Genomic DNA, 14,735 nt, shown 5'->3' on the forward strand with positions numbered 1-14,735 from the left:
TCGCGGGCGCGGCCGCCGCGCTGCCGATTGGGAGCGCGCCCCACGGAGGAAGCCCATTGGCGGGCGGGCAGCGGCCAGGCGGGAGCCGCGCCGGGAGACATGGCGGTGGCGGCGGCGGCGGCGGCGGCGGCCCGGGCGCTGAAGGGAGCGGCGGCGAGGGCGGGGCGCCAGGCCGGGCCGGGGGCAGGGGCGGCGAGGGCGGCGCGGCGCCCGGGCCGACCGTAGGCGGCGCCATGGAAGCGCCGCGGCCGCCCCCGTCGGCCAGGGAGGCGCAGGCCGGGTGGGGCGCGGCCGCCCTGCTGGGCCGGGAGCGGCAGGTGAGGCGCGGGGCGGCGGGGCGGCGGGGCGGCGCCCGGGCGGCGGGGCTGACGGCGCTGCTGTGCTCCCTCGGCAGGCCCGCGAGCTGTGCCCCGGCGTGAGGAGCCAGCCGTACGTCTGCGAGACGGGCCATTGCTGCGGCGAGACCGGCTGCTGCATCTACTACTACGAGCTCTGGTGTACGAGGCGAGGCGGGCGGGCAGGCGGGCGGGGAGGGGCCGGGCGGGTCCCGGGCGGGTCCCGGGCCCCGCTCACCCGCGCCGCCTCCTCCTCCCCCGCAGGGTTCTGGCTCCTCTGGACGGTCCTGATCCTGTTCAGCTGCTGCTGCGCCTACCGGCACCGCCGCGCCAAGCTGCGCCTGCAGCAGCAGCAGCGGCAGCGCGAGATCAACCTCATTGCCTACCACGGTGCCTGCAACTACCCCCCCTCCGCGGCGGATCTCAGTGAGTGGCTGCCGCGCGCGGGGAGGGCGGCGGCGGGCACGCGCTCCCCCGGCCTCGCCGCCCTGAGGTCTGCCGCCTTTCCTCCCCTGCAGGGATCTTGGCCTCCTTCAAGCTGCCGGCCTACGAAGAGGTGGCCCAGCGCCCTGCCACTCCGCCGCCCCCCTATAGCGCTGTCCTCGGGAGCGCCGTCGGCCGCCTTGGCTCCAGCACGTTGACCCTGACGGGCAGCTCCGAAAACTCCACCAGCTGCTCCTGCGAATCCAGCTGCCTGACCTCCCCCAGCAGCACCTCCCTGTCGGCCACCGAGGCCAGCAGCCCCAGTGAAGGGGAGGCCGAGGGGGATGGGGGCTGCAGCGGCCATGCGGGGGGCAGCTGGGAGCTGGCAGCCTCGCCAGCCACCCCGCTGCCGGCCTCCCACAAGCACACCCTCTTCTCCTCCAATGTGGAGCTTTTTGAGAGCGACCCACGGCGCCTCTCCGATGGCGAGGAGGGGCCCGATGCCGGGGAGGAAAGCAGCCACCTGCGGCACCGGCGCCTGACTGGGGACTCTGGGATCGAGGTGGGGCGAGGCCAAGATGAGGAGGAGACCGCAGGCGAGGACAGCGAGGAGGCCGCCCGCTTGCTTGGCAAAGGGGCTCCCTGCAGCCAGCATGAGGAGTGCTCCGAAGGGGACGCAGAGGAACTGGCCACCTCACCGACGTTGCCTGTCTGAAGCAGGGCTGTTGCGCTCGGCTGCCTTGCCACCCTCTTGGAGACTGAACATCACCACCTCCCTGGCGGCCAGGAGCAAAGCAGGCGGCTTCTGCCTGCTGTTCACTGTGGAGAGTTACCGCCTTACCCTCACGAGCTCTCACGTGAGCTCTCACGTGCCGTCTCTTCTCTGCCCGAGCCACGCAGGCCTCTCCTTGGCCTCCCTCCTGCTCCCCCGTCAACACTCTGCTCCCTCCTTAGTGCTGGCTCAGGAGCCTTTTGGGGACAGGATCCCAGAGCCCGTGGGGCTGCAGCGGGGCAGAGTTGAGCTACTTGCTGGATCATGACTATAGTAATCACTCTGTGCGTGTGTGTGGTTCCTGCTGTGCTCCAACTTTGGTGTAAGGTGTGGCGTTGGGGGGGAGGGCTCAGCGCCTCCCCACTTCCAATTTGCACTGCGGGTTGCTGGTTGCATGAAGAGACGGCTGTTGCTGATGCCTGTTCCGTGATCCATCCAGACTGGCCTGGGAGCGGGGAGCTGGCCTTCCCCCCACCTTCGGGCTGCTAGAAGCAGCTTTGTGGGTTTGTATCATGCCAGTGCCTAGCAGTCTTTCGTGTGGGCAGCAGTACGTGCTTCGTATTAAACCAACGTGGAAAATCCTGAGTTGGAAGCGTTTTCCATTGTGTGGCATGGAGTAGGGGCCGGCTGTTATGCATGGGGCGGGCAATGTAATGTCGAGCCTTTTCTGGGGGTCTTTGGGAGGATCTAAGTGCCAGGCTTGCTCAGCAGATGAAGCTGATTATTGTTCCCTTTCCATGCAGGCCATGGTATTAAATTGGGTTTAATGTGTCAACTGGTACAAGCTTACTCTTCATATTTTTTGACACAGTCACTTTAAATGTTTCCTTCTATCTTTATGGTTGCAGCCCTCTCCCAAGTCTTGCCTTCCCCCTCTCTTGATGAATTACGCTGCAGCATAGAACATGAAGCACTGGCTGTTGCATCAACCAGCAAGCTGCACTTTACGGGCTTCAGGGGACTCTGTAACAGCTGCTGCCCCAAATTTGTCCTTTTGATGGTGGAAGCAACCCCCTATTTCTCCCACAGGGCCACAGAGAGCTGCCTTGCCACTTCCCCTCCCAGTCTGAAACAGTTAAAGAGCTGAGGATGCTGCTGCCTATGCTTCCAAAGGAGGGGAGCAAGAACTTCAAGCTGCACAGCTTTATTTCAATATGAAATTGAAAGCCAACCCTGAAGCAGGGCGGGAGAGGCCAGTGCCTCGTCACTTCGCCAGAGTCCTGCATCTGCCACTCCAGCTGGGCCTCCCAGGGAGAACAGAACTGCTGTCCCAGGCAGGGTGCCACCAGCCTGCTTATCAGTATTCTTCTGCCATCATGAGCACAACGAGGGCTGACCAGCCAGTGAAGGGGTAACACCCCTGCCCCCGGCCTGTGCTGTCATTATACTGCTCCCAAACATAGCCAGAGTCCAGGTACTGCTGGAGGACGTTGCCAATGACATTGGCACGCAGCTCGTGGTACAGTCTGGCAGCCTCCTTCTGGTGGGGCCCCTCTAACTGGCTATAGTGATTCAAGGCCTTCACCGCGAGGTAGTTGATGTTGATCCAAATGGCTCCCCTCCAGTAAGGGGGGTCATGCTCTGTGTTGCGCTTGAGGTAGAAGGGGCTACTGCGTGACAGTGAACGCAAGCCAAAAGGCGTCCACAGCTTCTGCTCGTTCTTCATGTCGGCCAGGAGGCTGCCCAGATGCTGGGAATCGGGGCGCAGGAGCTGCAACAGCAGGGGGAAAAGGCTCACATAACCAAGGGCCCCTCCCACAAACTGCAACCTGGGCTGCTTGCGGACCACTCGCACCAGCCTTGGGATGGGTGAGGGCTGGCCAGCAGGAGGGGGTCGAAGGTGCTCACGCTCCAGGGCCACAGCCTGGGTATGGTTGCCATAGTCAGCAAAAGTGCCCAGCATCTCTGCCCAGTGGTGCTGATCAAGCAGCTCATTGTCCGCTAGCCTCGCAGCCATATGTGCATAGTCACTTGCCGGCTCTCCCACTCGCGTAGCCACCTCGGCCATGACAGCTGATGCTATGCCCATCCAACAGCGCAAATCTAGGTGGCGTTCATCCAGAGAGGGGTGGGTGGCCCTGGGATAATCATCCAGCCCAGAGGTCAAGGTTTTGGGGTTAAGGAAAAGCTGAGTGTCCTGGTCCCGGCCACGCCAGCGGAAGGTATAGGGCAAGGGTCCTGCTTGCGTGTGATTGTACCAGCTGTACCAGCTCTGCAGACGAGGATAGAGGCGCTGAAGGTAGTCCTGTTGCACCGCCCCCTGCCTGAGCAGCTGCTGCAGCGCCAAGAAAAACGTGGGAGGGTTGCCCGCCTGGCTGTGCTGCACCACAAACTCCGGGGGCACCTTCGCCAGGGCTTCATCACCCAGGATCTGCTCGCGTGGTATCCACCCCTCAGCGTTCATGAGATCAAACCAGTGAGCCAGCACCTCCTGGCTGAGGGCTGGGTCCCAGCGGGCCAGCAGGAGCTGGTGGAAACCTTCATCCCACAGGAAGCCACGGGGAAAGAAGGAGCGGGAGGGCACTGCTGTGAAGAGAGGCCCCGCCGGGTAAGGTTGGGGGGCCTCTGTGTGTGGGGACTGCACCAGTGAGTGCCCGTAGAAGTAGCCCATCCCGCCCAGCATATTGCTGAGAAGGGCCCGGGCAAAGTGCTGCTGCTGCTGCGAGAAACCCTTGCCGGCAAGCCCAAAGGTCTGCTCAAAGCGCCGCTCAAAGGCGGCCGCATGTGTGTCCAGCTCTTGCGTCAGTGTCTCCGCCAGGAGCCTCTCTGGGCGGTTGGCCACGCTGCCAGACTCAAAAGCCACTTCCACGCGGCAGGGCACAGGCACCGTCACCTGGTGAACCAGGAGCTGGCTGCGTAGCTCTCTGTCCCCTGCAGGGCTGTGGTACGCATCCACGCCAAAGTAGTGGCGCTTGGGAAGCCCTGGCGGAGCGTAGGAAAACCGCGGAGTCAGGCTCAATTTCACCACATCGGTCAGGCGATGCAATCCTTCTGCCTTTGTCTGCAGGTAATTATATCTAGTGGGAGAGAGAAGATAGTGGGAAATCACCGTGCGAGACATTGGCCCTTTGTTTCTTGAGCAACCCTCTTCTGTACCTGGCATAAAGGGGCAGGCCGGCCTCAGTGGTGGGCTGCTGGAAGGTGATGGTAAAGTTCCCCAGTTCCTCCGTCTGTCCTCTTAGCGATGCCAGCCGAGTCTTCTCTTCTATTAGAGGCTGCAGCACTCCCTGCCCATCGGTGGCCACGTAGAAAAGGAGGGAGATGAAGGGAGGCTTGGGCCCAGTCCTCTAAATGCATGAAAATGACACAAGAAAATCATTACAGGAGCAAACCAAAGCAAAGAAGACCCCCTTCGTTTCCTGCTTCCCTACGGCTGTTGCTGCAGTTGGGGAAAAAACTTTATTCATCTATAACATACAGTGTAAGGACTGTAACAACCACTATGTAGGACAGACAGGCACAAGGCTAGCTGAGCGCATCCATGAACACCAACTGGTAGTCAGAAGACACGATGAAAATTCCTTAATCTCACAATACATGGATAGACTGAACCATAGTTTCACCTGGGAAACTGTCAGCATCTTTTGTTGTTGTTGTTTAGTCGTTAAGTCGTGTCCGACTCTTCGTGACCCCATGAACCATATTGCGCCAGGCCTTCCTGTCCTTCACTGCCTCCCTGAGTTTGCTCAGTTTCATGCTCATTGCTTCAGTGATGCTATCTAACCATCTCATCCTCTGCCGTCCTCTTCTCCTTTTGCCTTCAATCTTTCCCAGCATCAGGGTCTTCTCCAGAGAGATCTCTCTTCGCATTAGGTGACCAAAATATCTGAGCTTGAGCTTCATTATCGATCCTTCCAATGAGCAATCAGGGTTGATTTCCTTTAAGATTGACTGGTTTGACCTCCTAGCAGTCCAGGGGACTCTCAAGAGTCTTCTCCAGCACCACATTTCAAAGGCATCAATTCTTCTCAGCATCTTAGACCAAGCTAAATCCAAACATGCGAGGGAATTCCTGGAAGCTTGGTATTCAGACACATCAGCCATCAACAGGCACACAGAGATAAACAACATCTACACACTATTAAAAAGAGACAATAAAAAGGAAAGCAAAAGACCAGAACATCTCACCAGCAATCATCACCCAGATAAGCAGAGAATAACAAGATTACCAAACATACAATCAGCAATAAACAATACCCTAATCAAGAAACTACCAGAACGAAAAATAAAAACAAAACAAAACAAAACAAAACCCACACCCCCGCCAACAATCGCAGGGCATCCCTCTGTCTATAAACAGAGAGCAAACCCTACTCCATTCTAGTACTGAAGAGGTTACCTAGCTGGGTAATGAAACGTTTGCAAGAAAACAGCCAACCTCAGAGAACCCCAAAGACTCCACGGTTCAACCCTGAGCTACACATATTCGCTTCTATTGGTAGGGGATTTATTTGTTCCCTTGGTAAGGCCTGGAAAAGTCAGATACAGAACACGTTTGCCAAATGCTGGGGAAATCAAAAAGTGAATTCCATCCGCTTGGCATGTGGTGAAGCCCTTTCCACCAAGAGGAGCCTGGAAGCAGGACCCCCAAACCAGGACCTGGCATAGCAGCTAACGCAGCCACATCGCTTAGTCAAGCAGCCCTGGTGAGCAGCTGGAACGCCGTGCACATCACTCTTACTCCAGAAGTAAGAAAGGTGAAAAAAGTACGTTGTAATGAAAAGCATTTCACCAAAAAAATTCGCACAAGCAGAACAGGTCCCTTTCTCCTCCACTCACTTCTGGACGAACCGTAACTCTCCAGCTCCAGTCTCCGCCATGCTGGCCACCAGGACGCTTCACAAACTCTGTCTGCAGGCTGAAACCAAGGTCCCTGATCTCCTGCACCCCGAAATGGGTGCCGTCATGAAGCAGCCAGCCGTAGCGGGGGAGGCCATCGCTCTGTTCGCAGGTGTGGCGTAACCGGATATCCCCCTCCAGCTGGTGCATCCACATCAGGCCTGCGGGAAAGACAGCAACTGACACACGGCCGCGGGCGATCTTGCCCGCGGCTTGCGTGCGGCAGCAGGAAGCCTGTGCCAAGCTTCGCGGCCTCAGCTTTCCAAGCACCCTGAGCCAGGAACGGGCAGAGGCGAGGCCGCTTCCTCTCCCCGCCGAGGGCCACGCAGCGCCAAGCGCCGGCAGGGTCTCGCTTCCGTCTTTCCTTCCCGGCCAGTGGGCCCCGGCGCTTCCCTCCGGCGGGGAACCTCCGGCTCCTGCTCGCCCGCCTCACTCCCGGGATACGGAGACGCTGCTGCCGCCTCCTCGCAAGGCCGTGGCGGCCCCCCTCCGCGGCAGCGACGCGCCCGGAAGCGCTGCGGCCCCCGAGCAACGCCCCTCTCCGGAGAGGCCCCGGGCTCACCCGCGACCGGCGAGCGCGGGCTGCGCGTCTTCATCCCGAAGTAGACGTGGGGCCGGTAGGAGCCCCAGAAGCGGGCGGGCGCGGCGCCGGGGCCGGTGCTGCCGGGCGGCAGGGCGCGGGGCGCGGCGTGCGGGGCGACCAGGCGCGCGGCGGGCCCCCAGCGGGCGTAGAGGGCGCAGCCCAGCGCCAGCAGCGCCAGCAGCGCCAGCGCCAGCCCCGCGCCCGCGCGCCCGCGCGCCGCGCGCTCCCGCCGGCCGGCCGCGCGCGGGACCCTCTCCTGCGGCCGCGAGCCCTCGGGGCCCCGCCGCCGCCGCTCCCGCGCCATCGCTGCCCCGCGCTCTCCGGTGGCGGCGCCTCGCGACTGACGTGTCCCTGCGCCTCTCCCGGCAGGCGCCGCGCCGCCTTCCCGCCCCGAGGCACCCTGGGAAGGCTAGTTCCCGCCGCTTCGAGCGCGTCCGCGCCTGCCAACATCCGGGGTGCGGCGGCGCCGCTGCAGCGGGGCTCCGGCGCCCCCCGAAAACTTCCTCGTGGCCTCCCGCCCCAGCCGGCTCGGCTCCCGGGCCCAGAGGGTCAGCCGGCCCCCGCTTTTCCGAGCGCCGACGGGCGCGGGGGGCAGCAAGGCGGGGGCGGCAGGGCGCCCCTCCTGCCGTCGAAACGTCGGGCCCTGCGGCGACAGCGGGCTTTTTCGGGGGAGAGCAGCCCCGCCCTTCCGAGGACGGCCCCCAACCCCGCTCCCGCTCCGCACGAGTTCAGAATTCGAGTTCACTGGGCCCCTGGTGCGAGAACAGCCGGTTCTCTGAACCTACTTGGGGAGAGACACAGGAGGTGCAGCTGCGCACACAGCACCGTGCGCTGGGGGTGCATTTTTCTCCCAGCTGGGCGTTTTTGCTACAGTCAAAACTGCCATTCGCTCCCTCCAAAGACGAACAGTTGCCCGTGAAGCATGCAGCAAGAGACAAGACACCTGTGCCCTTTGGGTACATCGTTTATTTTGATTTCTCATTAGACTCACCCATCCCTACCACCTTTGCCCGCAAGACCATTAAGCAGTTTGGCACAACTCCCTCCCACGCAGAGGTCCCGCTTGCTCTGCTTCTCCACCCCTCTGCGGACCGCGCCAAGCAGAAGCAACTCCTTGTCAACCTGAGATGCGTGGAGGAGCAGGGGCACAGTCATCAGCCCTGCCGTGCTTGGCTGCTCTCTCCTCGGCCCTCAACCCAGCCAGGCCTCCCCCCGCCTCTGTGGTGGCAAGAGGGCTTCGAGGCGTCCTGTGAACAGAAGGTTCTTTGGCTGCAGGGAGGCTCTGCCGCCTGGCTCCTGCCTACCCGTCCCCACAAGGCCTGGGAACCAGCTGCACAAGGCAGGAGACCAACCACCCTGCACTAGCCAGAGGCTGTGAGGGAAGGCCCTGCTGCCTTCTCCGGCCTGGCTGCCCAGCAGGTCCAGACAGGTCCCTTCTGCAGCAGTTCCCGCTGGCCTAAGGCTTCCTGAGATGCATCTGCTGGTGTGCAGCACTGTGGGGGGGGGTGCGCACACATGTGGAAATATCCTGCAAGAAAACAAGCTTTTCTCATTCTCCTGCTTCTACCACTCCCACCCCTGCCCCCACCGGTCAAGAAGGAAGTGCAGTTCATCCGGCTCACTCCCCTGATAGACCCCTCCTGCCTGCCGGACAAGCTGCTCAGGGTGGTGCGGGTGATGGTAGATGGTGTTCAGCAAAGACTTCCTGGCCTCTCTGTTAAGATTGGTAGGTCTGGCTGGGTTGAAGACATTGCTGGGGAGGGGAAAGGGGGTGCTGAAAGCTTCCAGTTACTGCTTGATTTGGCCACCATCTCCTTCACTGACAAAGCGCTTCCGGCCCCTGAGGAGGAGGAGGGGTGTTAGAGGCCGGGGCAGACGGACCATGCTGTGCCCTGGGCTGTTTGCAAGGCATCTGATCCTCTCACATGTCTCCTGTTTCAACCAGCCCCCATCCCGCTGTCTCTTGTGCCCCCAAGCACCAGGAACAGCCCTTAAAGAGGAACATCCAGAGAACAAAACTCTTCCAAAATAGGCCAAGCAGACATTCTGCAGATAGTTTCGGGGGGGGGGGGGGGTCAGTCCATCCCGGAAGCTGATGTGGTTTCCAAAGCAGGTGGAAAGAGTTTGGTGGGACCTACCGGGCAGGGCAGGTCTCTCTCAGCTGCCTGGTGATCACACCCTCCTCAAAGCAGAGATCCACCATCCGCTCAAGGATGCTGTGGGCCAGCGGCACGTCCAGACTGATGTCTCCAAGCTCATTGTAGACCCGTTGGAAACCCTGAGGGAGAAAAAGAGGCTTGCTGCATGCAGGATTACAGGAACCGCAGACTTTTTTTGTGGGACCACAGGTGGGCCTCGGGCCAAGTGGGACAGCTAGAGCCTCTCTAAGATCTTACTCGGTTCATCTGATCCAGGGTCACCAGCCCAGTCTGCCACAGCAGTTTCAGCAGCTTCACCATCATGGCAACGGCTGTGTCTCCCGAAGATTCCATCACCATCACCACAGCCTGGCACAGATGTAGGGAGGAAACTGCCATGAGCACACAGGGATAGGAGGCAGGCAGCAATTGCCAACCATCAGCCCAGAGGCCAGGAGACAGAGATGTTTGCCCAGGCAGATCCTGGTAGGCATCAGCATGGAGAGAAGGCCCAGAGCTCCCTGCCCTGTGTTTGGCGAACCAGATCACGGTCTGCTCCCCCAAAGCTCCAGAATGGTTCATTTGCTGCCTCCCTTCTTTACCTCATAGACAAGCTCATGGTGGAAGTGGGGCACCTCAAGTTGGCGCAGACAGCGTTCAGCCTCAGACACCTCTCCTGACAACAGGTATTCCCGTAGCAGGAGATTCATCTGGGGGGGGGGGAAGTAAGAAAGAAAGGAGATGGGGCAGCAGTCCAGCCCAGGCCTCCGGTGCACCTTCTCGAGACCTTTTGGCAGGCAGAAGAGCGCTGCAAGACACAAAGGCTGCACCTCTTCCCAGATCGCAGTCTTTACGCGTTCTGGGTTCAGGATCTAATATCCTTAGCCCCACAGGCCGGCAAGGCACCCTCTCTTCCCAGCCCCTTTCCAGTTCCTATTTCCACCCCACTTCACAGCCCCGCACAGAGTACCCGATCCCTCCTGAAGTCCCCAAGGCCCCTTCGGCTGGCCCTTTTCCTTTATTCTTTTTATTTGAGCATGCCTTCCTAGGTGGGGAGCTGCTCTTTGTTTCACCCATACATTTTAATAAGGCTTTTAAACTGGGTGTGTCACTTGCCAGTTTAGCTATTTTCAGTACCAAGCCTGAATTCATTCACCAATAAAAACTGCTCCTGAAATCGGTTTCTCATTCTCTATCATTCCCTGATTAGCCAGGGAGACCCACAGAGACCCCTCCCTTGCTCACATGTCCTCACAGAAGGTGAATCCCAGCCAGAGGCGGCCCTAGATTGTAAGATCCCCACAGGTGTGCAGCCTTGCAACTTCACGACCTTTGCCTCCCTGAAGCCTGTAGGACTTTTGCTTCCCTCCTTTCCTTGAGCAAACCCTGAGGGAGCAGGCCTCAGGCTCCCTCCCTCCACATGCCTGGCCCCAAACGCATTCCTCTGTCAGTCACCCCGTCACACATCCCGTGCATTTGGCAGATGGCTAAGCGTCCAAGAGCCACCCAAGGACACCTGCAGAGGCAGGCAAGGACAGACTGGGGTGTCCCTACGCCCAGCTCTTTACCTCTTTGATCAGATGCTTGACTGGCCTCTGGCCACCCCCCACGCCCCACACATTGTCCAACCGATTGACGTCTCGCTTGATGCGCAAGAGAACGGCAGCACGATCCAGGGCAGCCCTGTCAGGAAGGAAAAGTATCAGCACCAGACTGGAGGGCCAGTAGCAGGAGGCCAACCAGGGTGTGTGCTTGTGTGTCTCACACACACTTCCCTGGAGATTTTAGCGCAGGGAGACCCCTCCCTCTGCCAGCCTGGAGCCATCAATCCCAGTAAATCCAATGCTTGCATCACATGCATAAGACAGGCCCTCTCACCGTGCATGCTCACAGTCGACACGCCCCTTATAGCGCTCAAGAAAATCAAGGGGGAGCGCGTGGTCGGCCACAGCCCGGGCGATGAACTGACCCAGCATCTGCACGGGCAAGACAGGGACCGCAGGGTCAAGGGCCAAGGGGCCCAGAACAAGAAGGCCCTCTGCTTCCCCTTCCCGGGCAGGACTGACCTGTGGTGCCTCTGGCGTGTCGAGAATGAGGTCCGGGAGGTCGTGCAGCATCCCGTCAAAAGCAGCAGCGATGTCCTCGGGACTCAGCACCTTCCCCACCAGGTCGGAAAGCAGGCGTGAGGTCAGCTCACGATGGCTGGCCTTCCCCTCCAGAGAAAGCACCACGGCCAGGGAGGACACGGCTGCCTTGTGGCCCCCCAAGTTCAGATTCCGTAGCAGCTCCTGCCAAAGGAGGGAAGAGGTACCAGGTGAGGGACGTGCCTCCGCCTCACCTAGGTCTGTTTGATGGAGCCAGGTTTAGCCTGGCCAGGGCTCCGGGGCCTATCCCATGCTTTCCAGGGCTCTCTGCAAACATCAGAGACACTGCTTGTCTACGTAAAGGGTTTTATTCAGCTCACAGGGGCTGCACTGGCAACAAAAACAAGATTATCTTCAATGATAATCAAATTATTTAAAACATCTCACAAATATAACAGAGAGATAAAGAAAAGTTCTCATTCCTCTGAAAAGCCAAAATACACAGCAGTTCAAACTGCTCCAAAGAAGTCAAGCCACTTATTATAGAGGGACTGCCTATGTTGAAAATTCTATCAACTTTTCAACATATAAAAGAAGTTGACTTTTAAAAACAAACCTGTCAGCTTTTTGTGAAGCTTTGGCTTCAACACAAGGGATTCTAAAAAAAGCCACCAAAAGAGCTCTCTGGATTGCAACTCAGCTACCTAATTTCCAAGACTCGAGGTCCTGTTTCCCCCAGCCCTTCTGCTGGGACACCTGTCTGTCACTTCCTTGCACCAGGAATGCCGCACCAAGCAGTTCCTGGCTTCCCTCTCAAGCAGACTTCCAAGGTGACTAGACCCAAGCCAGGGGACACAGGGCACGAGGCTTGGAGGAAAAACAGAAGGGAAACGGCAGAGCACACAGACCTCTAAAGCAGACCCCTGGTCCAGCCAAAGAGAGCCTGTCAGTGTGTCTGAAACTGGCCTTCCCTTACCCTCTCTCTTTTACAAGGACATTGTCTTCCCTTCCCTTTTTTCTTTCAACATTTCAACAGGCTTTACAACAGAATTTTCTGGATCCAGTGTGTTACCAAGTGACTCTGAGCATGGTTACCTAAACTAGAGAAAAGGATCCTAATCAGAGTCTCCGGTGGCCGGTAGCTATGGGTGGCCCATAGGCTCCCTCCTTTGCAGAGACTGAGACAATGTGCTCCCTGCTGGGAAAATGCTTTGGGGATTCCTCTCCTCGCACTCACCACCACTTCCAAGGTGTCTCCGTGCTCAAAATACTCCAGCACCATCGGCTGCACAGTCTTCTCAAGCTCCTCTTCTTCCAGCTCAGGCACCACCGTGGCATAGACAGTGTTCCCCTAAAAAAGTCCCAGGTTGCCCAAAGACCATTAAAGCACAACTTCCTGGGCTTCCTGCTGTGCCTCTTCTTGGCTAAAGAGCATCAGCCCTGTTTCTTCAGAACCAGACCCCTCAAGAGCTGGCCTGGCAGATGACCCACCAAGCAGTGGCTGAGCTGAGCATTATGGCTATCTCTGCTGTCCAAGTCTCCTGGAGCTGGGACCTCAAATATGAGAGGCTGGGAGTGCCAACCCTACTGATGGACTAAGATAATCAACCTGTGGTTTGTCCAGAGAGCAGAATATCCTTTCCAATTAAAGGACCCTTCCAATCCAGCTCCCCCTCCAAGCAGGGCTGGTCAAGCAGGATGGGGATTCAGGAAGGAGGAGGAGGAGGAGGAGGCCGCGGCGGCCGGCCTGGACATCAGCAGCTTTTTATTTGTTTGTGTCACCTTCTGCAGCCACGGCTTCCAAGCCCTGCTGTGTGAAAGCTGCTTTGCCTCAGATGACCCCACACCTCTAAATCTGGACACCCCATGGATGGCAATGCACCAAACCTGCACTTGTGCCCAGCTTCAAGCAGTACCTGGGCAGCCTCGTCGTAGTTGGGGTCCCGGGCATCTGGCTCCTGGTAGCTGTAGACAACCCCAGGTGCTCCCCACACACCTTTGCCCCCGGCCCCACCTAGAAAGAGAGCGCGCTGTCAGGCACGTTCCCCCTGCAGAACCACCCAAGAGCAAGCTTCCAGGCTGGCAGATGCCGTACCTTTCTTGGGCAGGCCTCGGCCCTTCCCCATGCGGGACTTGCGGTCATGGTTCTTGCCCTTTGGGCTACTGGGGTCGGGTTCCTGCTCCCCCTTTTCGGGGAGGGCGTCCCTATGGGAATCGCGGGAGGAGGTCCGCCGCACTCGCCGCTTGCCCTTTGCCTTCAGCCTGGCCTCTTGCAGGCTCCACGGCTGTGCCTCTCCTTCGCCTCCGTCCAGCTCCTCCGCCAGCGCATCGTCTTCCTCGCGGCCGGCCTTGTCCGGGACCTGGGGGCCGCGGGGGAACAAGGACAGACGAGGGTTCGCGCCTCCGTGGGGTATTCTTCCCCCAGGAGGGGGCCGGGCGGGGGCCAGGCCGCTCGGACCAGACCAACCCGACCGCGAAGCGAGGTCGCGCGTCAGGAGAGGGACGGCTCGGTCGAGCAGCGCTTCGTCCCTTCAACGCCGCTGCGGAAGCGCGCCCCGGGGGGGGGTGCGGGAGGGCGGCCGCAGGGCCTCCCGGCTGGCGGCGCTCCGGCCCGGCCCGTGGCCCCTCCAGCAAGGGGCTCTCGCTTGCCAGCCGTGCGCGCTCCGCGGGGCAGGGCGGGGCGGGGCGGGGTCGGGCCGACAGCCGCCCCGAAGCGCCCGCGTGGCTCCGGCCTGGCTCCGCGCCCGTCGGCCTGCGGGGAGGGCCGGCCAACGGCAGCGCCGGAGCGGGAAGCCGCCCCGCCCGGGCAGGGGGCCGCGCGCGCGGGCGGCGCGGGGTACTTGCCGGCGGGAAGGGGGCGCGGTCGCCCTGCAGCAGCTCGCCTGAGCTGGCCGGGATGGCCGAGGCCGACATGAGGCGCGAGAGAGGCCGCCCAGCGCGCCGCCGCCCCGCCCCGGCTCCGGCGCGCAGGAACTGCTCCCGGAAGAGGCGAGGGCGGGCGCGCAGGGGCTGCCGGGAGCCGTAGTCCGGCGCGGCCCGGGGAGGCCCGTCCGCTTGAAGCCGCGGGCCCGTTGGGAGCCGCCCTGGCTGCGGGGAAGCGTCTGTGGTTCCGCGGGTTCCGTTCGGCTGAAAGGGCCCCAGGGCCAGCCCGGCGCAGGATCCGCCAGAGCAGCGCTTCAGCCTCGGCCGCCCGAAGGCGGGCGGACTTCGGCTCCCAGAAGCCCCCAGCCAGCCTGCGGAGCGGGCACAGCTGGCAGGCGAGAGCGGCCTCGCCTGGCTGGCCGGAGGCTTCTGGGAGCCGAAGTCCGCCCGCCTTCGCGCGGCCGAGGTCGGAAGACGCCGGGTTGAAGCATCGCGGGCAGCCCCTCCCGCCGGGACGGGCCGAGTCCCCCCCGCTGGATCGCCCCGGCCGGCCGCCCCCGTCCCCGGGCCGCCGCCTCGTTCGCGGCTCGGGGCGCCTCCGGGGCGGCCCCTTTCTCCGGGGACCTGGGCCCGCTCCGCCTCGGGCGCTGGCTCCCGCGGCGCTCCGTCGCCCGGCTGCGGGACTCGAGCCCTTCCAGC

At 60.9% G+C, this 14,735-nt stretch overlaps 3 protein-coding genes across 4 annotated transcripts; 1 reads left to right on the forward strand and 2 right to left on the reverse strand.

Moving 5' to 3' along the window:
* Positions 1-2,115, forward strand: WBP1 (WW domain binding protein 1). Its single transcript, XM_088128745.1, has 4 exons — positions 1-317; positions 395-497; positions 600-761; positions 854-2,115. Exons 1-4 carry the CDS (start codon positions 234-236, stop codon positions 1,471-1,473), a joined length of 969 nt encoding a protein of 322 aa, XP_087984871.1. The 5' UTR covers positions 1-233; the 3' UTR covers positions 1,474-2,115.
* Positions 2,116-2,658: 543 nt separating this feature from the next.
* Positions 2,659-7,315, reverse strand: MOGS (mannosyl-oligosaccharide glucosidase). Its single transcript, XM_088128740.1, has 4 exons — positions 6,932-7,315; positions 6,310-6,530; positions 4,627-4,817; positions 2,659-4,547 (listed from the first exon to the last, which is right to left on the reverse strand). Exons 1-4 carry the CDS (start codon positions 7,254-7,256, stop codon positions 2,828-2,830), a joined length of 2,457 nt encoding a protein of 818 aa, XP_087984866.1. The 5' UTR covers positions 7,257-7,315; the 3' UTR covers positions 2,659-2,827.
* Positions 7,316-7,900: 585 nt separating this feature from the next.
* On the reverse strand, positions 7,901-14,223 carry LOC103056533 (programmed cell death protein 4-like). 2 transcript variants are annotated; one of them, XM_088128744.1, is made up of 11 exons: positions 14,019-14,223; positions 13,270-13,534; positions 13,091-13,188; positions 12,412-12,525; positions 11,157-11,378; positions 10,969-11,066; positions 10,659-10,773; positions 9,693-9,800; positions 9,349-9,459; positions 9,091-9,230; positions 7,901-8,792 (listed from the first exon to the last, which is right to left on the reverse strand). In XM_088128744.1, exons 1-11 carry the CDS (start codon positions 14,085-14,087, stop codon positions 8,741-8,743), a joined length of 1,392 nt encoding a protein of 463 aa, XP_087984870.1. In that variant the 5' UTR covers positions 14,088-14,223; the 3' UTR covers positions 7,901-8,740. The 2 variants fall into 2 exon arrangements, with proteins under 2 accessions (XP_087984870.1, XP_087984869.1); XM_088128743.1 differs by lacking the exon at positions 9,693-9,800 and having other exon boundaries at positions 14,019-14,176.
* Between the last annotated feature and the right edge of the window lie 512 nt (positions 14,224-14,735).

Source organism: Python bivittatus, unplaced genomic scaffold (genome assembly GCF_059951505.1).
Source record: "Python bivittatus isolate LINGU-HERP-01145 unplaced genomic scaffold, Pbiv_v1 ctg000740_np1212, whole genome shotgun sequence".
Taxonomy (NCBI): Eukaryota; Metazoa; Chordata; class Lepidosauria; order Squamata; family Pythonidae; genus Python; species Python bivittatus.

Excerpts from the sequence above, each read along its gene's own strand:
- WBP1 (XM_088128745.1), top strand. The coding sequence starts at position 234 with ATGGAAGCGCCGCGGCCGCCCCCGTCGGCCAGGGAGGCGCAGGCCGGG. Across the intron at positions 318-394 it reads TGCTGGGCCGGGAGCGGCAG|GCCCGCGAGCTGTGCCCCGG; the intron begins GTGAGGCGCGGG and ends CTCCCTCGGCAG. Across the intron at positions 762-853 it reads CCCCTCCGCGGCGGATCTCA|GGATCTTGGCCTCCTTCAAG; the intron begins GTGAGTGGCTGC and ends CCTCCCCTGCAG.
- MOGS (XM_088128740.1), bottom strand. The coding sequence starts at position 7,256 with ATGGCGCGGGAGCGGCGGCGGCGGGGCCCCGAGGGCTCGCGGCCGCAG. Across the intron at positions 6,531-6,931 it reads CCCGCGCTCGCCGGTCGCGG|GCCTGATGTGGATGCACCAG; the intron begins GTGAGCCCGGGG and ends TCTTTCCCGCAG. Across the intron at positions 4,818-6,309 it reads GAGTTACGGTTCGTCCAGAA|AGGACTGGGCCCAAGCCTCC; the intron begins GTGAGTGGAGGA and ends TCATGCATTTAG.
- LOC103056533 (XM_088128744.1), bottom strand. The coding sequence starts at position 14,087 with ATGTCGGCCTCGGCCATCCCGGCCAGCTCAGGCGAGCTGCTGCAGGGC. Across the intron at positions 11,379-12,411 it reads GAGACACCTTGGAAGTGGTG|GAGCTGCTACGGAATCTGAA; the intron begins GTGAGTGCGAGG and ends CTCCTTTGGCAG. Across the intron at positions 9,231-9,348 it reads CCCTGGATCAGATGAACCGA|GGTTTCCAACGGGTCTACAA; the intron begins GTAAGATCTTAG and ends TTTCTCCCTCAG.